At 40.4% G+C, this 23,379-nt stretch overlaps 2 protein-coding genes across 3 annotated transcripts; both read left to right on the top strand.

The window, feature by feature from the left end:
• Positions 1-981: 981 nt before the first annotated feature.
• On the top strand, positions 982-6,057 carry aurkaip1 (aurora kinase A interacting protein 1). Its single transcript, XM_084068618.1, has 4 exons — positions 982-1,084; positions 2,371-2,484; positions 3,003-3,475; positions 4,713-6,057. Exons 2-4 carry the CDS (start codon positions 2,430-2,432, stop codon positions 4,827-4,829), a joined length of 645 nt encoding a protein of 214 aa, XP_083924744.1. The 5' UTR covers positions 982-1,084; positions 2,371-2,429; the 3' UTR covers positions 4,830-6,057.
• Positions 6,058-7,940: 1,883 nt separating this feature from the next.
• Positions 7,941-22,540, top strand: LOC311053195 (matrix remodeling-associated protein 8-like). Of its 2 annotated transcripts, none has more exons than XM_084068652.1 (10): positions 7,941-8,042; positions 14,538-14,564; positions 15,182-15,487; positions 15,757-15,858; positions 15,977-16,447; positions 20,311-20,478; positions 21,064-21,094; positions 21,188-21,273; positions 21,369-21,422; positions 21,751-22,540. In XM_084068652.1, exons 1-10 carry the CDS (start codon positions 8,027-8,029, stop codon positions 21,774-21,776), a joined length of 1,287 nt encoding a protein of 428 aa, XP_083924778.1. In that variant the 5' UTR covers positions 7,941-8,026; the 3' UTR covers positions 21,777-22,540. The 2 variants fall into 2 exon arrangements, with proteins under 2 accessions (XP_083924778.1, XP_083924777.1); XM_084068651.1 differs by having other exon boundaries at positions 20,311-20,487.
• Positions 22,541-23,379: the final 839 nt, after the last annotated feature.

Raw genomic sequence — 23,379 nt, 5'->3', positions numbered from 1 at the left:
ACTCCACAGTGCCCTCTACAGATCTGGTCAATGGAATTTTCCTATTGACCAGATTCTTCCTTCCGGTGAAATATTTTCTTTTCTGGCCAAAAAGTGTATTTTATACGTGAGGTGGGGGCTCAGAGTGTTCCCACTTAATAGAATAGGCTTTCAACTCCATTAAACCGTCTTTGTTTTGGTGAGTACCAAAAGCGTTTTTTTAAATTTTACTACAGACGAGAGGCTGCGCTACCGCGGTACGAGGGGAAAGAATCTAAAGTACCATAGCGTTAAGGAGAACTCCTTCTAACGCTATGGACCAGAGCTAGATAAGGATACATTTGTGAGTGTCTGGTAGGCTACCAGCTCTTGTTATGCAAAGCAGCCAGGTTGAGGCCATTGTTTAAGGTGTTAAAAACGGCTCGCCCCTGAAGGTGCGTTGTTGTGTTAATGATTGACTTCTCGCGGGCGGCTGACGTGTGTGCTCGCGAGTCCAGCCCCCACAGTCTCAGAACGAAGGGTACGCCGTACCCCCCCGTACCCCCTACAGCTCAACCCTGGCAGTACTTAAGTAAATGTACTTTCCACCACTGTGGAATTCTATATGATCGAATCGCTGTGTATTACCATCCAGTTATAAATCTGGGAACCCATCGTCAAATAAAAAGGAAAAACAGCGCCCTCTGCTGTTTTTCACTTATCTGTTCTTGAGAGATTATCCAGATATTGATTCGATGCTAGGCGGAACCAAATAGGCGAAACCAGTGTGGAGCACGGACTTTTCATCAACTGAGCCAGAAGTGTGGGAATTCTGGGAAATGTAGTTGCACATTCCGGAAGTTGTCTTCTGGAGTCACATTGAAGATAGACTGGGATCTAGTTGCTTTGCAAGTTGCTAATCCGGTCTGGGTCTATACCGGATGCGGAAACGTTTTTTTTGCATTTATATGTATGTGCAAATAACCAGATCTAGTAGGCGGGCTATACACCGGATCACACGGGTTGATTCACAATAGATCCAAGCTTCCCCCAGGTACCGCGGAAAGCCTGGTGAAGCGAGGTTACATTGAAGACTATCCAACCCGGGTCACAACATTAATATCAGGTAAACGTTGAATTATTTCTACAATCTGAGAATGATTATTTCAGATCGTTAAACCATAACATGAATACAAATATATTCAGTCCTTTTCATCACGTTATGTGACTTAAAATGCGCTCCAAGGGCACAAGCAGCTAGCTATAGCTAAGATGTTAGCTTTAGCCCAAAGAGCCACCTGGGTAACAACTAGTTATTAAATGTTGATCATTGTCTTTTCATTATAATTATTTTATGGTAGTATGTCAGTGGTGGAGAAAGTACTCACATCAAGTATCAATTCTGCAATGTAAAAATACTCAATACAAGTAAAAGTCAGGAATTAAAAATGTACTGAAGTGGTTAATTTATTATGTTTTGTAATAATAATAACAATCTACAAAGTAACTAGTAATTAAAGTTTTCCAATACTTGTAGTGGAGTAAAAGTATAGTATTTGCCTTTTGAGATGTAGTGGCATAGAAGTAAAAGTACTGAAAATGTGAAATACTCCAGTAAAGTAAAATAAATACCTTCTTGAGTACATGTACTTAGTTACTTTACACCACTGGTGACGTCACTGACATGTTGGTACAAACAAACTCTACCAGACTGCAAGAATATACAGCTACAGTGTTATTGTACAACATATATTACAAGTAGATGATTAAAAAGATATACAAGTATCGTTGTAGTAGTAATACATTAAATAACTCTAGGTAAATCTCAAGTGTGCAAACACAGCATCAGCATCAGGCATTTGTGAAGTGAACAGCCATAGACTACTAGGATATTAATAATATACAATTTAGAATTGCACCTTCTCTGGGTTACTGAGGTAGGGTGTATATCTATTTAGCTCTTATATTATATTGGGCTGATATTTCATACATTGTATACATTCCATCACCATATACAGTACATACACAGTCATAGAACACTGAAGGGATTTATCTCTGCAGCATTATAATTAATACTGCCCTCGTCATGTGCTGTGTACTCACACAATAATTAGGGCCACAATGGAAACAAGCCCTCAGGGCTTTTTGTGTTATCCTTTTAGCATTACTGTATAACTGTAGTACTGTACCTCTTTTGCAAAATGTTAATAAAGTGTCCAATCACTCAATCGATCAAAACTTACTGTGCTCTAGGCTCAACTCTTGTCTTCTAGTTTCATATCCGTTTGAAAGTTCTGGCACAAAATGTGTATTTAGTCAAATCCAGTGATCTCTGGATATGGAATACATGTAATGACTGGAATATCAGCCATTCTACAATTAGAACTAACAGCATATTTATTGTCCCCACAGGACAGGTGACCATCCAACTCATTCCTGATGACGTTTGTATTGATGTGATCATAGGCGGGATGATGTTTATTTCAAGGCTTGCGCCTCCACTCCGTCTGCTCTGCAGATCCACTGGTAAGTTTAACAAGAACATCCGCGTTGATTGAACCACTTAAACTTGCAATGTATGAATGAAACTGTATTTTAAGCGATCTGCATGTACAAATTGTAGAATGAGGTAGACATTGGCACTGGCTGTGGTTTTAGTTGGTCTATTTACTGTTCTAGGACACCAACTGGTTGGCAAGTGGTATTTTGCATGAAAGTCAAAATACAATTTGTATTAGGCTTTGTTCATCATGTTGGCGCTTGCAGGGGTGGGGGGGGGGGGCTCCTGGGTTCGGACATGAAAGTTACGGATTGCAGCTTCAAGCCCTGTAAAATTATTATTTTGAAAAGAAATGTAATGGCGAAAATAGCCGATAGACAAGCTATTGTATTGTAGTTCGGCAAATTTTGCTTCTCGTTTCACAATTTTCACCTGTAATGGCCAAACATAGGAATGAAACGGGTTGAAAACGGTTAAAAAGAAAAACACTTTCTTTCTAGTTTCACCTATTCAGGGGATAAATGGCACTATTTTACATTTCTAGGTGGACGTCAACCTCCTCTACTGCATATTCTGAGTGGAGCTGCACCTCTCACATGCTGCTCCCCTTTGAACGCAAGACACAGCAAATACTCGACGGCAGCGGACAATACTCCGCCTCCTAGATGGGTGCAACTCGAACCGGAACTGGACGAGGCCCTTGTGCCTCGCAAAATGTCCGTTAGTCCTCTGGAGAGCTGGCTGTCCCTCCGCTACTCCCTACCTCCCTTCCTAGAGGCTCCGCAGCCTCCCCAGGAGGACGCCGGGGGTCGGCTGCTGGAGGAGAACGTGTTGCCGCCGTTCTCCGTTCCCGTTCTGGAGGACGGGGTCGCGGAGATGCACATCACGCCGCTCAGCTGCAAGAACGTGCTGGAGATTCGGCGGCGGAAGATGAACCGACACAAGTACAAGAAACTGATGAAGAGGATGAAGTTTGTGCGTAGGAGAGTGCTGTTGGGCCGGGGGAAGAAGAAACAAGTGAGTGCCTTGCTTTTCTTTTTACAATTTAGGCATTTAGCAGACGCTCTTAATCCCGAGCTATTTACAGTGAGCAAGGGAAACACGAGGTTAAACATCAAATGCATAGAAATGGTAATCTATAATTCTAAACCGTATAATATCAAAAAATAAATAATCTGTACATTGAAACTATACAAACTGTAGGATGCCAGGTCAACAAATGAACCTGGCATCTTTCTACTTAACATATATTACATTTTAACCTTTGCATAAGCCTGCAAGGTCTTTTCATGTATTTTTAGGAGAGAAGTGCAAATGTGAAGCTTTTCCAAGTCACCGGTCCCATTTGAACGATTAAGCGCATGTCATAATAGGCATGCTTAAAATAGCAGATCTACAAGCTCTTGTAGATCTTCTTGAGCTTGTTGTAGATCCAGGGGGTCCCCAGCAAAATTTATTAATACAGCATCACAATCATTTTAACCACTTTATCCATATTTTATACGTTGGCTATTCAAAAATAGCAGCTATACAAGCTCACAACGCGTCACTTTGTGCCACGCTGTGAGCTTGTACAGCTGCTATTTTTTAACACAATATAATTACACAAATCTTCTCCTCTGGGGGTCCTTGGCACAATAGTACATTTTCAGATGGTGGGGGGGGTCCGTGGCCAAATATATATCAATTTGGGGGTCCTTGACATGAAAAGGTTTGAGGGCCACTGGTGTAGAGGGAAGGCGGGGACCAAGTATAGACCTCCGGAGGACTCCAGTCAACAAGGTTTATAGGTTTTAAGTAGCTATGTGTAATTTATTCTCTATCACATGACGGTGTTGCTTGCCCATCAGAACTGATTGTCAGCAGGTGACAGCGTCGTACTATGGAGTATAATTTCTAGGCTTTAGTCGGTCTCAGAGAAGCCCTGTTAAGCTGTAAGGACGGGCTCAGGGCCAATGTTCTCAAGACATGGTTCAACTGTGTGTGACAGGTTATAGACACAATTTGCGTTTAGCTCCTGAAAAAAAGGATATCAGATAAACTCCATATGTGATGGTGTATGAAAATATATGATATTATCTAAATGGTAAGAAAACTACATTGCGTTAGGTATAGGGACACCAGGTTAGAAGTGGTTAAAAATCAGGACACCGATGTTGTAAAAATAAAGTCATCTTAAAACGCGAGAAAATAAGGGGCGATGTATCAGTCAGGCTCTAAACACGGTACTTCTGTGTGACTGTGTCCATTACAGAAGCGATTTGAGAAGGACCTGGAGAGGATTTGGACCCGGGCTGGACTGAAGAAGGCTCCAGAGGGATATACCGCACCTAAGATCTTCCTCAGACGGCATGGAGACAGAAGGGACTGAGTGAAGCTTCATTCACTCTCTTTTAGTGTGACGCGTCACTTGCCGACAAGAGCTGATTCTCAAGCTGAGAACGCTGGATGCACTGATGAATCTTGAACCACGTTCAACCTGGCGTCCGGGCTATGTTCGCTATTCGTCATAAGACAAGGTATATTTCTCCGTGGTGCCAAGGAGAAATGCCTTCCAGGGTAAGGGACCAGTCCGCATGCCAACCAAGACTCTACGTCAGGGGTCTTCAACGGGGGGTCCTCGGAGTTACTACAGGGGGGCCGCCAAATCTTTGTGCGATATGGATTTTTTTTAACCACTACAACCCTAGAATCCCTATTCTGAGGGGAACATTAGCTGTTGTGTGCTTGTAGATCTGCTATTTTCGGCAAAGAGGTTTGGTGTAGAGGGAAAAAAAGAGCAGATCAAGTACAGAGTACAAGTATTGAGGGTTTCAGTGGTTAAATGTCTGAAATATACAAAACATGAAGTCACACCACACTGATAGTCTATGAAGCTATCTATAAAATCTATGAATCTATGAAAAGGTTTAATCTATACAATATCTAGTGGGGTTCCCTGCTTCATCTCTCTCACAGCGTGCTCCTTGGCCTGAAAAACGTTGAAGACCCCTGCTCTGCGTTGTTATTGCCACCAGGAAGACCTGGGTTCAAAAGACCTGAGGCCGCGTCCGGATGAGGATCCACAAGGTCGAGGTCGTAAACCATCCAGCCTGTTCCAATAAAGGCAGAGAAATGAGGAGTGGGGTGGGGGACAACTCTACAAAGCAACACATTAGCTTGAAAATCAGTTCTTGTTGGCAAGTGACACATCGCACTACTGAGTATACATTTTGGTTAAACAACTGACCGACACCATACAAACGGTGTTCTTATCACACTGCAAATACAATGGTCTACTTTGTGTGACTCTTAAGAGGGTGTCATTGAAGTGGGCATATTGTATATCGTTGCTGTCGGGCAGAAACGTCTTGTCTCCATATTCTACCTCTTTGTGTTTTTTCGTAAATTAACACCCTACTTGATCATACTACAGTGTCACACACAAGCGTCAAAAGTAGCAGATCCACAAGCTCAAAACGCAGCGCGAAGCGACACGTTTGGAGCTTGAAAGTAACAGTTTTGGATATAATGAGGTTTCCACCCGACAGAGATGATATGCATGTTTTTTTTGTAACGCAATGTAAAATATACAATAAAGTTTTACCTGTCATGCTGAATGTTTGCTTTATCCTTTATCCTGATAAAGAAGAATACATTTTTTTCCCAACCTATTGATGGCAGTATTGTGCAGAATTATAGTATATGTTTTTATGAAATTATGAGTTGCTGCAAATCACCTGAACAGATCGTTGTTATTCAAATTATGAAACAACCGCTGTAAGTGAAATAATATTGTTTAAACAGGATATGGAGACCCTGGTTTTCAATTTGGATTAGAATAAAGCAGAAATACTTTTATTATATTATGCCTATATCTGCTGAGTGTTGATTATGCCAATTAGAGACACATTTGGAAGTAGAAACTCATATGTGCTTCTAACTGATGGATTTGCATCTTCAAGGCTAAAATATGGTTATTTTAGTCATGATTCATGGTCAGGGAGACCTCCCAATTTGCAAAGTTCAGTACTAGGCTACTTGACCCCATTTGTGTCAAGTTTTTGAGTTTTCAAGAAGTGTGAATATAAGCCAGATATGCAACAATTTAATAGGAATCCTGTGTTTACTGTACAGCAGTCCCAAAGTAGTTTGCGATTTCAGAGGAAGGTTTTATGCTCCATCCATATTAAGGCTCCATCGCACTATATATATTGTAGTTCTGATCTTGTGGTCAAGCTACACCATTGCCGTTGTCCAACAGTGGTGGAAAAAGTACTCAATTTAACTTTAGTAAAAGTATCAAAGACTGCAATATAGAAATACTCTGTTACAAGTAGAAGTCCCATATTCAAAATGTACTTGAGTAAAAGTGCAAAAATATTGGCATCAAACTTAAAAGTACTTAAAATAGAAAGTACTCATTATGCAGAATGAGTTTTCAAATGTGCAAAAATCTTTTGAAAATAGCCTAAATGTATATAGGGCTGAAGTATTTAATGCATGTTTTGTTATAATAATCAAAATCGACAAAGTAACTAGTAATATTGTAAAAAAAAGTAACTAGTATATTGGAAGTACTCCAGTAAAGTAAAAATGCCTACATTTTATTTAAGTACTGTACTTGAGTAAATGTATTTAGTTACACCATGGTCTTACTACGGAATCGGAGTCTGAAGGCATTGAGGCGGAGCGTCTGCACCGTGCAGTCTGAACCACAAAAGTATTGTTGCCGCCTGTGTTGCCAGATTTTGTGAGAGAAACAAGCAACCATGTCTATGAAAACAAGACCAAGAGATGCGTCTATGGTCTATGCTACTACGTGAGTCGTGAGCCCTTTGAAAATAAATAGCCGATCTCAAAGTTCAGCTTGTAGAGATGATAGATGTTAAAAATGTGGAATATTTTTGAAACATTTTAACACCACAAATCTTGTATGGGGGTCCCTGGCACAAAATATTTTCAGAAGGGTGGTGGGGGGTCCGCAGACAAGACAAATACATATTAATTTGGGGGTCCCTTGACATGAAAATGTTTAAGAACCACTGGTTTAAACAACATTAGGAAACAAGCCCCAAATAATCAACAACACTTTAGAAACGAGCCCCCCAAAAACACGCAACCACCAATATTTACAAGCGACTTTACAGGAAAAACAAGACCAAAGTGTCTTATAATAAGCGGACATGGCAACACTGATTGTTGCAGGATCAGTTTTCCCAAGCCCCCAGAACCGCGGTAGAACAGACTAGTGAAGCTGCCGTCGCCTGGTGGTCAAATCTGATGTTACAGGACTTTTGCATTTAAAACGCTACCACGCGTGCGCTTACCGTCTGAAACGCTAGTGCGCCTGCTCTATTGGCTCCGAAATTGGAGCCGATCCCAATCCTGGAAGTACAGGAACTTTCGGGTGCTTCGTGCGCTGGTGAGCAACTTTCATTGAAATGAATTGGTGGGGGCGGGGCAGTCCGCCCTCTAGATATGTTATAACCTTATGAGTTTTCTCCTCAGGGAGGATTGTTTTGTGACCCACTGAACAGAAACACGCACATCCATCCAACAGTCGTTTTTACGCGCAGGACGCACAACATGACTTTATATCACAGTAAGTTTGATTTTTTTTTGTCTTGATTCCAAAACCTTGTCTTTTTTTTGTCCTTCCTATAATTGGATCCAGACTTGACTTTTCTTCGAAACGACCTTAAAGGGATATTTCACTTTCAAATAAAATAAACATTAAAAATATATAAACATAAAAAAATGTACACAAAATAAATGAAAAAAGTAAAGGAAAAAATCACGGGCCCCTCACTCATTAGAAGGACATTCTAATTCGTGAGGGGGCCGTGGTTTTTCCATTACTTTTTCATTAAAATATATATATATATTTGTTTAATGTTTATTTCATGTGAAAGTGAAATATCCCTTAAATTAGATTTTTGTCAGACCTGCTGGCAGGAAAAAAAGCTTTTTCCTAAAGAAAAGTGTCGTATTTTATTATGTCATTGTAGAGTTGGTTTCTCTTTTGGAAATTCTATCAGGTATTTGTGTTCAGTGTCCATTGTCCATCCTTCAACAGATCATTTATGTTTTCGAAATGTTTTTTAAGGATCATTTTAAAAAGGGGACTAAAAAAACCTTTGCCTAGATGTACTTATTGATGCTTTTGTGTGTTTTTAAACTTGAAACTTTTTCTTAGCTGTGTAATAGTTGGGGAGGGGGTCTCTTACCAATTACCATTGATCTGAATTTTATTCATTTCATAGTTTTTATTTTTTATTTTATTTGTAATCCTTTATCTTGACTTTTTATGCCATGTAGCACTTTGAGATTTCTGTCAAATATAAAGTGCATTACAAATATAATGTATTAATATTATTATTATCATTATTATTATTATTAATAGGCATTGAAGTTTGTTCTGCTTTTTGAGCACGAGCATCATGGGAATTGAACAATACTGTAACTTAATGGATAAGACACGTTTAGCCTGCTGCTGGTATGTTTGTGGGCTTTTGTTTCCCCGGGGCAAATGTGTTTCTAGTTAACTGTGGTCAGAGTAGGGGAGTCAGCACAATCCTACCACTAGTCATTAAATGTGTCAGTAATGACTGTTTCAACATGAGTGGGCTGTCGAGGGAGGAGGGGGGTTTACCCTTCAGCCATGTTGATTATGGCTTCATGGTCTTCATTAACAATCACCCAGCCGCCTTGATATGAAGTACACGTGGGGTTAAATAACCCCTGGGTTACACAAGATTACATGAGAGATATTGGAGAAATGGGTGCATCCATCCATCCATACAGCACTTCCCATTAGTGGTGGGTCAAGTTCAAGTTCAGGATGTATTGACCACTTGGCCTCCCTATTTTGGGCTAATCATCAGGGGTCATCAATATGTCTGCACACAGACAAATGTGTCTGTGGCAAAGCCTTGGCCTTGTCTGTGGCATATTTTTGATTTTCTTTTTTACACACCATTATAATGTTCTTATTTTGATCATAATATCCAATTACTGAATGTCAAGTCTCCAGGTTTCCATTAGAATATGATTTACCACGACATTATGGCACATTAGGTGTCCACTAGTACTAGTGGATCTCAAATGTTTTATTTACAAGGACCCCCCTTCACTCTGAGAGTGTACAAATGGAACCAAATGGACCCGTTTGGTTCCATTTGAACGCTCTCTGAGTTACAGACCTGTTATAGTCATTCAGGGCTAGCTGTTTATGTGTTTCTGGTAATATTATTGGCCACACATTTCTTATGTCCGTGGCAAAATTTTAATTTTGACAAAAATGTCCACCACAAGCCCAGCATGACGATGACCCCTGCTAATCTTTATAGGCAAACAAAAAATTGTGAGAGATATTGACTCGCCCATTGGGGTGCCTTGGGCACAATTTGCACAAAACGTTTTAAAACCATTGCTGTAGGCCTAAGTAACTGACTATACATTTCAAAGTAATCTGACCCAACCCTGGTGACCTTTGTAAATCACAGCCCAGTGAAGGGCACCTGAAGGCATGTACGGGTGATGATGTCACCACAGTGGAGTCAATGTTATGTTCCTCCTGAGAGCATCTCTGAATGCATGTGAATGTACAGCACGGCAGGTTTATTGTCAATGTGTGAGACTCAGCCAAGAAAACAAAGGAAGGAGTTTTTTGTGTCTGATCCTGATTTTGCAGAGTTCTAGATCACAGATTACCAATGCAGGATCCATATTTTGTCACTGAAATCAATGCAAAAAAGAAATTAGAATATTTTACTAGATAGATAATCAAAATAACTTAAGTATACATATTATACTTGATATATGAAAAATAAAACATTTAACTTTGCTTATATAATTATCCTTGCCAGTTATAAAATACATATAAAGCTTTATTTTATTTAACCACTTAAACCCTATTCAATCTACAAGCTCACAACGTCAAGATGTGACACATTGTTTATTATGTCATTGTAGAGTTGGTTTCTCTTTTGGAAATTCTATCAGTGGTATTTGTGTTCAGTGTCCATTGTCCATCCTTCAACAGATCATTTATGTTTTCGGAATGTTTTTTAAGGATCATTTTAAAAAGGGGACTAAAAAAACCTTTGCCTAGATGTACTTATTGATGCTTTTGTGTTTTTAAACTTGAACTTTTTATTTTTTATCTTATTTGTTATCCTTTATCTTGACTTTTTATGCCATGTAGCACTTTGAGATTTCAGTCAAATATAAAGTGCATTACAAATATAAGGTGTTATTATTATTATTATTATTATTAATAGGCGTTGAAGTTTGTTCTGCTTTTTGAGCACGAGCATCATGGGAATTGAACAATACTGTAACTTTATGGATAAGACACGTTTAGCCTGCTGCTGGTATGTTTGTGGGCTTTTGTTTCCCCGGGGCAAATGTGTTTCTAGTTAACTGTGGTCAGAGGGGAGTCAGCACAATCCTACCTATTCAATCTACAAGCTCACAACGTCAAGATGTGACACATTGTGAGCTTGTAGAGCTGCTATTTTCAGTGAAGAGAACATTTTCACCTGTAATGGCATGCTCTAAATAGGGACGCCAGGTTGAAAGTCGTTACAAATCGGGACATCGCCTGCATAATAATTGTCGATACATATACCAAATTATGGCCGATATATTGGCCAAACCGATATATCGGTCTGGTTCTAGTATTGTATCCAGAGGGGGAATTTACTTTCCCGCATTCAGCCAGCAGATGGCTTACTGAAATGAGCAGCTAGGGGTTACGTGTCTTGCTTGAACACTGAACACTGGATGAGCCGAAGGTAGTGGGACATTCTGATTACCAGACGGCAGTGATGGAAGAAGTACTCACATGTCTTACTTAAGTAAAAGTATCAATACCGCAATGTAGATATACTAGTAAAAGTCCTGTATTAAAAATGTACTTGAGTAAACGTACAAAAGTATTGGCATCAATATATACTTAAAGTACCAAAAGTAAAAGTACTCATTGTGCAAGTTCAAAATGTATAAAACTCTTTAGAAAATAGCCAAAATATATATAGGCTGAAGTGGTTAATGTCTAGACGGGCATGGCCAGAATATCACTGGGCTCATTGTTTTTCCGCACTGGCAGATTTGTCTGGTTTTCCACGCTAGTAATGTCTATTTTGTAATACTAAACTAGTAACTTAAGTTTTCATATACTTGTAGTGGAGTAAAAGTACAATCTTTTCCTCTGAAATGTAGTGGGGTAATACCTCACAATCTTTCTTAAGAACAGTACTTGAGTACATGTACTTAGTTACTTTACACCACTGCCAGACGGTCTCTCAACCACTCAGCCATACGGCCGCTCCCCAAAAGTGTAAAGTGTGTAAACTTCACAGACTTGACATCATCAAGAATCGCAGAAACTTTGCTTTTTAAAATCATCATCATCATCATTATCTTATCCGTGGCACAGCCAGGGTTCAAAATGTAAGGAGCCAAACTGTCAATCATAGTATCACTGTTGATATAGTTATGGTGTTCTCTCTATCAGAATAATTAAAGGATATGCAGAATTGCATATGCACTGTCAGGGTTTCTGGTGGCTACTGTGTAGCAATTATGTCACCTACAGCATGGGAGCCTATTTTAACAGAATGCACTCGCACATGAACTCTATCGTTTCTATTCTGGGGCCAACATTCCGCGAAAATAGCCGATCTACAAACTCACATGTAGCAACACATTGTGGCCTTGTAGATCTGCTATTTTCAGCGAAGAGATTTGGCGTATAAGGAAAAAAGGAGAGGACCCATAGAGCCCTAGGGGACCCTTGTCAACTAAGTATAGGGTTTAAGTGGTTAAGGTAAAACAAAAGTGTTCTGTTAACTACGATAACTTTGAATCTGTGGATCCTGAGCCTGTTTGGGGCAACAATAGCCATGTGGCAGGTCATCTGGAAAATGTATGTCATTATGTCTTGTGTTTGAGTGGTGGGTTGTTAAGTCTTAAGTGTTAAATCGGCCTCCTGAGTCATCTGCTACTGTGCCTGCAGAGGAGCAGCCATGGAGAAAATGACAGGGTTCAGGAAACATTGTGTTCCCTCTCCGTAGGGTACTACTGTAACCCTCCATTCAGATCCCACCAAAGATTTACAGCGAAACATTCAGGATTCAAAGATTGTATTTGTCATATGCTCATACATGTACAGTATGTGAAGTGAAATGTTTCTGTGGCTGTGCTAGCATAGCAATGTCCAATATAATGCAAGGTAAAGACAGTACAAATAAAGTAAACAATAAGTAATTCACTAAATGGTAATAAGTAATACAACGTACAGTAAAGTGTGTGAAGTGTAGAACAAATAAGTAAACTGATAGGTCAACATCAATATAAACAGACACAGTGTAGAGAATAGCCATAGACTAAATATACTGTAGAATTTAGAGTTTGGAATGGCACCTTCCCTGGTTTACTGAGGTTGGATATATGTTGCAACCAAAAAGAAAACAAACCAAATATAAATGGATGAATAAATTAGTAACCAAAGATGTACAGAATATGCATTCAGGGATGAGTGAAGTTAACTACTGTATATAGGCTACATAGTGCAAATTGCAGTAAATATTGTGGTGTCAGGTTGTTGAAGCCTGATCCACTACTGTAAAAGAAGTGAAGTTTGACACATTATGCAGCATTCCATAATACAGATTATATAACTTTTTTTTACGGTGGGTTTGAAGTCATTTTACAGCTTCAGATTTGTCCAGAGAATTAATGTTGTCTATTCAAACAAATCATAGCATAGTCCAGTGAGACCCTTCTTTACCTGTGTGTATTATTTATATTTATTAATTGTTATACACTATGCAAAACCAATCAGTAAAATTGCAGATGGCTAGGTCAGTTTTCAACGTGTATATATTTGTAATCTTTATTAAATATTTACTTTTATTCCTGTTTTAATCTTTGTTGTGTATCTCTCTACATTTACCTGTACCTCTCCTGTTTATCATGCAATCAGTGGTGCTGCTATAACAGCTGAATTCCCAATCAATAAAGGTCTATCGATCGATTGATCAGGGAGCTCAAAGGATCCCTGTGCAGCCAGGACACCTGGACTGTGCAGCCCTCCCCACCACCACCACACAAGAAAAAGAAAATACCTTGAAATGACCTGAGAAGAATAGAAAAAACATCTTTCACATTCTTTGTCTTATTACTCTTGGATATATGGCTTATAACTTGAACTCTCGTGAACGCAGCGGGTGAAGACGTGCCCCCACACCCTTCTCTTCTTGCATTACAGTATTTGATGACATCAATAAAACATTAACGTCATCTTGAGTTTAAATATCAGAGGTGCAGCTGGACTTCAACACAGTGATCAGTGTGGGTTTTCAGCTGTATAGAAGACCACATGTGGCCTTGAGGAATGACGATTGAATGGAGGCTCTATGTGCTCTGGCTGCATACATCTCCACTGGCTCTTAGGTAAACAGCACATGGAATAGCACTCTGGGAAAAAAAGAATAACACAGGCCAGAAATAGCAAACGTGCAGCAGGGAAAATTCCCATACCAATAGTGGGAAGATATTGTACACAGAAATGTATGGAATATTTCCCAATGTTTGCACTGAATGTAGGTTTATCTTCTGCTCCTGTTTTCCTGTGTGTGACGTTTTACAATTTAAGCCCTATTTTATTGGCCACGGAATTTCACAGAAATGGACAATCTATAAACTAACTCTTCAAAATGTTCACAAAATGACAACATAAGCATCCCAGGTTGAAAGTGATCAAATCATTTTCTTCCCACTTTAGCCATGCTGCTGTTTCTTTATTTCCTTTCTCTGTTTCTTTAAGAAGTCCTCTCACGAAAAGTTCTGTGACACATCAGCTCTGAGTCGCCTGGCTTGCGGGTCAGTTCGGGATCGAGCCAATTTGCTGACTCTTGTCCTTTTTCAGGGATGATTCAACATAAACACAAGATTCTTATTCAGTGATTAAACACAGAGGTCTTGGGAAAGCGTGCGAGCTAACCGTATAAGAAGAGCAGCCCCTGTGATTAAAGCAAAGCCGTGAAGAGAATGACTCTAAACATCAATTTTGTGTTGTTGTCTGTTTCAGTTCTTGCTGTCCTCTTCATGCCTGCCGGTAAGTCCGAAAATCTACTGTCACATATGAAATCTTACTCTTTTCTCTGTACTCTAATTTAAAAGTCTACATTTAACTACTTCTTGATGTTTATACTGTAGCTGTAGCTATATGTATCTCTTCCAAGTGACAGAGATTTGTTGGCATGTCGTTCATGACTGTTGTTTTTACTTAACTTCTTGTGTACTGTTGAAAGGATGATTTACACCTTTAGAGCAGTGGTTACGAAAGAGGGTTTGGGGTCCCCCATTGGTCCTTGGGGGAGTTTCAGGGGGTCCCCAGCAAAATTAATTACTATCAAAATCACTTAAAGCACAGTTTATTCTTTGGCTGTTTGAAAATAGCTGATCTGCAAGCTCACAATGCATCACACCGCAAGCTTGTGTGAGCTTGTAGATCTGGTATTTCTGCAAACTTTTGCAAAATCTAGAAAAAATCTGAAGGAATAATCTTGAAAATGTTTAACAGCACAAATCTTATGGGGGTCCCTCCATGGCACACAAAATCTGTTCATATTGGGGTCCGTGGGCAAATACATATTAATTTGGGGGTCCTTGACATGTTTGAAAACCACTGCATCAGTGTGTGTTTGTTTATTTATTTGTTTCTCACGTCAGCCTGGGCACAGAGCAGCACCAGGCTAGGCGTGGTCGTGGAAGCCAAGAACATCACCCTCCCGGCGAGCACCAGGGCCGTCCTGCCCTGTCACAGTCCCCGCATGGTGTGGACCCAGGACCGTCTGAAGGACAGACAGAGGGTGGTCCACTGGGACGTGGTTCGCACCAGTCCAGAGTACTCTGTGGAGCGCATCCTGGACATGTCCCCCGGAGCCAACCAGAGGGTCTACAACGGCTTCAACAAGGGACGCATCTCCGTCCCCAACTCTGCTTTCACCGATGGCAACTTCTCCCTCGTTTTCAACAGTGAGACTGCCCCTCCTCAATGTTGACTGATGTTCTAGTTGAAGCCATTTGGCTATTTTTGCGCGACACAGTCATGACACTGTCAAACGACATTAAATAGGGTATTAGTTTATGAAACAAAAATATGAATTATAGAGATTTCTGCCCAACTACGACGATATATTCTATAATGTATACATATACATATAATACTGATACGTATATTATAGAAGCAATATTGTTTAATTCAGGATTTCATATTGTTATTGTGTGCATGCTGCTTCTTCCAGATGTGGTAGCATCTGATCGTGGCGTTTACACCTGTAATCTGCACCATCACTACTGTCAAATTCACCAGTCAATCGAGATCCAGCTCAATGTCACAAAGTCAGGTGAGGCTCTTTGAGCAATCTGAAACCTAAAATCTGTAATGTGCCTAAACTGTTCCCTAGCATTGTGATGACCAACCAAATAATATATGTAAATACTGTATATAATGTGTTCTTTCAGTCCGTAAAGAGAGACGTTTCTGGGACGGCGATAAGACGGTGTTCGTGGTATTGCAAGGCAGCTCTGTGGCGTTGCCTTGCGTCAACCGCCGGCCCCTGTGGAGGGATGGTCTTCAGGAGGACCAGCAACAGGTGGCTCACTGGGACTTCCAGGCCCCCGGCGTGCGTCCTGACAAAGCCGATCGCCTGGTCGACCTCTACGCCTCCGGAGAGCGCCGGGAGTACGGGCCGCTGTTCCTCCAGAACAAGATGAGCGTGGATGAGGACGCCTTCTCTCTGGGGGACTTCTCTTTGACCATCGCTGACCTGGCGCCCGTGGACAAGGGCTTGTACATCTGTCACCTGCATCACCACTACTGTGGTCTGCATGAGAGGCGCATCTTCAGGCTGACAGTGGGACCCCCGCTTCCTTCCCTTGATGATGACCTCACCGAAGCCCCTCTGGTTTTCCCCAACGATACACCGATACCACGTATGAGATATTACTTGTCAACATACATGATCTAAATATTGCTAAATATAATATTTAGTATATGATCTATTGGTGCGAGTTAATCGAACAAATCTATTTAATAAAAAAATTATAGATAATTGAAATACCAAAAGCTCACTACAAGCTCACAACGTGTTGCAATGTGGCCCATTGTGGGATTGTAGATCGACTATTTTCTGTGTGAAACCATTGTACAACCAAGGTTGTAATGGTTAATCATAATCAGACTAATCAATTTAGTCGATTGTAAAGAAATTCTAAATCGTAAATTAAAAAAAGAAAATAAATAAATACATATATATATATATATATAAATAATCAACAGAATAATCGCTAGGAAAATAATCCGTAGTTGCAGTCCTAATAATGATCTCGGAGCCAAAAAGTGACTGGGCTTTGAGTCTCTTAGGGCTGGTGAGCACAGAGTGAGAACATTGTTCCTGGACTCTTCATGTGGGTTGGATTAGATTTATAAGCATATTTGCTCAGTAAAGTCAGTTCCTCCTCTTGCCAATTCCTGTTCTCAAACCTTCCTGCTTTTGTGTTTCAACTTAAGAAGGAAGAGATAGCATGAATGCACTAACCAGAAGTTGAAAGAAAGAAAGACAAGGAAAGAGAGAAAGAAAGAAAGAACGAGAGAAAGAAAGAAAGAGAGAAAGACGCATTGTGAGTTGCAGAGCAGGGGTTTGCAGACCGACTGCACGCTTTGCTCTGGTCTAAGAAGCTCTCTAAATAACCACTAATTGGCTAGAAACGGAAGTGGTCCCATTTTCATTGGAGGCATTTCTCATTTTTCCTCAGTTAAGCGGTGGTTTAAGTTTACAACAGCAGACAGTTCTTCTCTTCAGACAAGAGCAGTAAGATATCACAACCAGAACCGTAGGGAGTGGAGCTGTAAGCGCAACCACTTCTTTTTCCTCAGTTTGACCCCATTTTTCCAAACTCCCCACACCACGTGTCTAGACCACTCGCTCTGCTTCGCCAGGTTTGTTTATCCTCCCCTTCTCCCCATTCCGTGTCTGTTTCTGAGCCGATGTGTATCAGCCTCTGCCTGGTTCGGGCTTGTTTATCAGCAGCCAGAGGAAGTCTGTTACATCTGTTCCACATCTGGACCAGCTGTAACATGAAAGAGCCGAGCGAGAGGAGGGGGCAAAGTTATGTGTCAGATTATGAAGCCTCCTTCCCCTTTTAAAGCAACGTTGGCCCACTTTTAATAGTTCTATGTGCAAGACATGTGCACGTGGATCGATGCCTTCCCGTCTGGTTCCTTTGAAGTCATCTCAGCGAGGCATCGGGTGGAACGTGTGCACACACTGGTCCTCTTTTGTTCGTTAGATGAATGCCCATGAGGCCCTGCAGTCTCCAGCAATCAAATGCAATTACAAATGTCATTACAGTCTTTTACTTTAATGCTGTAATCATTTACGGCAAGACAGAGTAGAACACTATGCCTTTGGGATAGCGCTGTCGAGAAATGAGCATGAATGCCCGTCTGATTCTGAAAATGAAGATGCTTTCTGTCAGTTCATTGACTTGCAAATGATTCCCATCCAACAGGAACGGCCTCCACAAAGTGCAACCTCTGTGCCGCATATGTCAAACAGGCATTAACATGTAGCTTTATGTCTGATTTGTCAGGCAGCAGATGACATGTACTGTAACTGGGGCACTGAGAATTCTCCAGGGACAGATGGTGTGCACGTGACACAGCGGTTTCATGCATTTTATGTAAATAAGCATTGACAGGTGATAATTACTACTAACCTTGCTCCCACTTACAGTACAGGCCGCAATTATAAGTCTAGCTCAGTTAGACCGGCATAGCCTGATTACAGTGATTAGAGATGGAACATTAACACCTGCTCTTATTGACAAACTACAGTTGCATCCAATTAGTTGACCGCTTTACTTAGGTAGAAAATATTTCTCAATGAAACAAGGCTTATGTATCATCATGAAAAAACGTGTCAAGATTTTTGCACAGAGATGCTGCACTTTGAGCACCACCAACCAAATGTCATTGAGCCCTTTTGTATTGGGGTGACAGAAATCAATAATGGCAGAAAACCGCATATCTTGTCAAGTCACACCAAAACTATTTGGATGGACAGTAGAACTCTCCCGGTGAGAGGAAACATGTTGTGTTCTATTTTGGGTGAACTGCTTCTTTAAGCCTGGAAGCACAGCTTGATAAGAAAGAAGAATAATGACAATGTGCCCGCTCTCTGTGTCATCATAACATTTCACCAGCATCTGTGTGATTTTCACAGGTGGAATTTCATATGCACAGAGAGACCTGGTTTATTCAAGTAATAACAGTGTTTTCACTTTGACAGGTGTGGGAACATGTATCATTAACCACTTAAGCAGTATATACTTGGTCATATGACAAATAGAGAAAATAGCAGATCTACGAGCTTGTAGATCTGCATTTTTTATTTATTTTGTTTTTGACAATATAATGCATATAGCCAGGTTGGAAATGGTAAACAGTAGAGAAGGGACTGAAGGCTTCTGCAACAGCAGCTGTTATTTCTCATTGGACTGTATACGCAACAGGCAGTGGTCAAAGGGAAAAATATGGCATTCTCAACATGAGTGGTACAGAATGAAACACTGTACCATTGCTACTATTTTCTCTCTGTTGTCATTCTTCTGTAGTAATTCAGGGCAAACAAAGCCTTTCAGCAATTGTTTAGAAACGGACCCGTGTGCATACAGTAGTTAGCAAGTTGTGTATTTAGACTGGCTTGTCACGCTGTTAGAGTTTACTCATAAAGAAGGTGTCAGTGATTTGTTTTCCATACACAGAACTAGACTTCTGTGTTTATAAGAAGGACAAAATAACTGGAAAAGTAATTCAGACAGACAGACACACCACATAACTGAATTCCTCCTTCTTGCCTCCCCCCTCCCCTTCTCTGGTTAGCCTGTTTTTCTGTGCAGGAAAAGCAGCTGCATGACATCAGGCCTGGTAGTCATTACTGCTGAAAAGCATTTTGACATTTAAGTCCAGCTCACTCCCTCCCTCCCTCCACCCTCTCTCTCTCTCTCTCTCTCTCTCTCTCTCTCTCTCTCTCTTGCAAAGTAAATGAAATAAGCCTCCAGGGTAATAATATTTTGAGTTATATAGAAACGGTTTTCAATTCAGTCCTTGTTTATTGCCATTCACACTAATGCACTAAAACAAATCCAATCCAAAAGCGATTCAGTTTGATATTTCCTCCAGTAACAGCTGCCATGCCATAGCTGTATTCTTTTTCTATTCTTTTTTTTAGTAGTACTTCTACTGTAGTATACTCAATGGACACTTGAGTCTCCGCCGGTCATTAAATTATTGGCTTAGGAATGCAACAAAAAAATGGGGTGTGTAATTGATAGAAAATACGTTATTTTCAGGGTGAAATACTCCTTTAAGGCTGAAAAAGACCTATGAATAGGTGTCGTATTTGCCATAGCTTATGTTTAAGTGTGAGACTAACTGTGGCAATCCCAGAAAAACTACAATTCCCATCCCCAATATATGAAAAGAACATTTAACTTTAATTAGACAATGAACAAGCAAACAAGTAATTAATACACATACACTGAACCTATTTTTTAATCACTTTTAACTCTCACACACACACACGCACGCACGCACGCACGCACGCACGCACGCACGCACGCACGCACGCACGCACGCACGCACGCACGCACGCACGCACGCACGCACGCACGCACACACACACACACACACAACCTACAGTTTAAGTATAGTATGAGACTAAGACATACAGTTGGTGTCCTGGAGATTTGTTTGACTCCATCCATATATATACGTGTGTGTTCTTGTCCTTCAGGCACAGATGAGGTGGACAGGCCTCGCGACCCTCGCGTGGTCAACGTCATCCTGCCTGAGCATCGAGGTCATTTCACGCTGCAGCTGGGCTACATCCTGGCCACCTTCTTACTGCTGGCTTTCATCGTCACCGCCGTGGTTCTGCTGACGCGCCGACGCAGGAAGAGAGGTAGTGTGTGTGAGTGCCCTCTGTGTGCTCTCCTCTTCACCTCGGCTCTTACCTTTAAACCCTAAGTACTTTGTTGACGGGGGTCCCCTCCTTTTTTTTTTCTCTACACAAATATCCTCACCGACAATAGCCGAGCTACAAGGTGAGCTTGTAGATTGGCTATTTTCTCCTAGTGTTTGCCTATTATTGCCAAATGTTTACCTATTATACTATTACCCAGAATAGGGATGCACGGCGGTGGATGAACGGATTGTACGTTGACTAACGTCCCCGGTTGGATTCTGTCTATATTGTATCACTTTCCAGCTCTCTGACCGCACTCAATTCCCTGTCTCTTGGGCGACCGATAGACAAGTGGTTAGGGTGCATACCACATAGGTTCTAATGCCTGCCAATCTCCGGTTTGATTCCCATACCATTTTCTGCATGCCATTCCCCCACTCTTGAAAAATGGGTTAGGGTAAAATCTGCCTCAAATACTCAGTTTTTTTAACACAATGTTTTGTTTTAACACAATGTTGTGCTGTTACTGTAGTGTACTGGTAATTGAGATAATACGATCTGAGATCAATCTTATTTTTTCAGGGCTGGAGTATGAACTGCGCAGATCTGAACGGTAAGAACTAAGAACTGAAAAGCATTGCATCATCGATGCACTACTTACATATAGAGTCGTTCCCATGGCAACTTGTCACTCATTCCTATGCAGAGGTCATGGGGTCAGGGATCATGGGGATGACATTCCATTGGACAGTACAGAGCTGAAGGCCTGCAACCTGGAACCCCTGAATTCAGGTAAGCCTCGTCTGCACAGACAAACTATTAGCTCTGCTGTCACATTAACCGTTGCTCGATAACAATATCATGTGGCTGATTTGTACCTTCCATAGACTACAAAAACAACCTATTGAAGGAGAGAGATATGTCCAAAGAGTGCAATAAAGGTAAGAACAAATAATGTTACTGTATGAATCCGTAAATGTTATGTGTGTTGTCTGTCTCCCTTTCCTGATGGGGGAAGGTAATTTCAACAATGTCCCAAACTACATCTAGTATCCTGCTTCAAATAACTTTATTGCCATTGTCAACCAGTAGGTGTCCTACCCGACACCGGGTATATTGTATTAACAACACACTCTACCATACAGATTGGTTAAAATAACATTTATTCATTTAAATAAGTAGACTGTAGTTTTAACCACAGTAACAAAAGAGATGCCATTTCAATAACATTTATTTTAATTTCCCCCTGTCTTCTACGGCCTCGTTCAGACTTTGACGGGAAGCTGTGGAACTGAAGATTGATTTGCTAAGATGCTGCTGGCGGGTCCAGAGCAGACAGACAGACAGACAGACAGACAGGAAGAGGACAGGCAGACAGGGACAAAGCTCTGCTCTGATTGGCTCACTAAGCTTGTCTTCTATGGCACCATTCAGTGCTTTTTCAGCCCTATTTTGTTATAAACTGTATTCTGATTGGACGATACTGCAATGTGATTAAAGATCATTTTGATTAGTACTTGTCATGTTTTAGCTATTTCAAGTAACATTCTATTGTTTTGTTTTTCTCACAATCTTAAACCAGAATGCATGCTATGTTTTAGAGTACGACGTAAACTTTGACTATTGAATTTTGATCTTTCTTTTTTACTTTTTATAAATTTGCACAAGCAGGATGTACTGTAATTCATAATAAATGCTTATCGTGTATACGAATGGTCAATTTACTGTATTTACAGAGGTTTTCTTTATGGAAGTTTAGTTTCAATGAGGTATCAACCAATTGAGAAAAGTGGTATTTACTTTTACAAACTGTTTTATCAAACAAGTAAAACTTTTTACCTTTATACAGGGAAATCCTGATTTGACATCATTGTTATATTTCTACATTTGTACAAATGATAACAAATGTTAATAATTCATATTTAGACATTTTGGATAATGAAAGCAAAATATTGTTTTGTTTTTTTAAACAGAAATATCATATTTTGGAATACACATCATGATGTCATTGCAGATCCATTGATTAAAGGCTCTATGGACCACAACTCAGGAAATAAAACCTTGACATGATTTTTCTTTTTGTGTTTGTCAGACAGAGCCTGTCTTTAACCAGTAACGTATGTATCCTGCTCTGTAAAACAAAAGTTGTTTTCCCCCCTGCTGATTGGTTATACCTGCTGTTACACAACTGTTCTAAGCACTCTTGCCTTAGCTTCATTCATACTTAACGTATACTTATAGTAGTATAACTGTGTTGCACAAAAATGACTAAAAGCTCATCTGTTTTGTTGTTAAGCGACACGTCGTATGACTACAATAAGTATACATTTGGTGTTACTCTGTATAAACTCCCAGTAATGACTCACAAATGTCACAAATGGTCACTGTATTCTGTATTCACACACTCACACACACACACACACACACACACACACACACACACACACACACACACACACACACACACACACACACACACACACACACACACACACACACACACACACACACACACACACACACACACACACATACATGAATGTTGATCCAGTCTAATAAAAGATTCCCTTCATTGAAGATTGATGCCAGCGGTCAAAGAGTCATGAATTTTTATTTATCATTACAGGTGACTTCACAGTACTGTAACTATAGATAGATGTTAACCCATGTATTACATACAAATCTTATGCATCTTTTCTTTAATGGGTTTTAAACCGATGACCTCGGAAACATGCCAAAATAAACACATGTATTGGGAGATGGAAATATGTGATGTTTCTACCTTCAGTTTCAAACCTTGCATGATGAGAACAGCAGATTGCTTTATTCTCTTAACCACTTGAACCTTAGCATCCCTTTTCTGGGGGGTGAAGAGATTTTGTGTAGAGGGGAAAAAAG

This window comes from Gymnoscopelus microlampas (assembly GCF_963454915.1).
Source record: "Gymnoscopelus microlampas genome assembly, chromosome: 10".
Lineage (NCBI taxonomy): Eukaryota > Metazoa > Chordata > Actinopteri > Myctophiformes > Myctophidae > Gymnoscopelus > Gymnoscopelus microlampas.
The sequence above is the reverse complement of the archived record's forward strand: the minus strand, read 5'-3'. Positions and strand labels throughout refer to the sequence as shown.

Coding starts and splice junctions, on each gene's coding strand:
- aurkaip1 (XM_084068618.1), top strand. CDS start 2,430: ATGATGTTTATTTCAAGGCTTGCGCCTCCACTCCGTCTGCTCTGCAGA. Junction 2,485..3,002: donor TCTGCTCTGCAGATCCACTG/GTAAGTTTAACA, acceptor TTACATTTCTAG/GTGGACGTCAACCTCCTCTA. Junction 3,476..4,712: donor GCCGGGGGAAGAAGAAACAA/GTGAGTGCCTTG, acceptor TGTCCATTACAG/AAGCGATTTGAGAAGGACCT.
- LOC311053195 (XM_084068651.1), top strand. Junction 16,448..20,310: donor CAACGATACACCGATACCAC/GTATGAGATATT, acceptor CTTGTCCTTCAG/GCACAGATGAGGTGGACAGG. Junction 21,095..21,187: donor GAACTGCGCAGATCTGAACG/GTAAGAACTAAG, acceptor ATTCCTATGCAG/AGGTCATGGGGTCAGGGATC.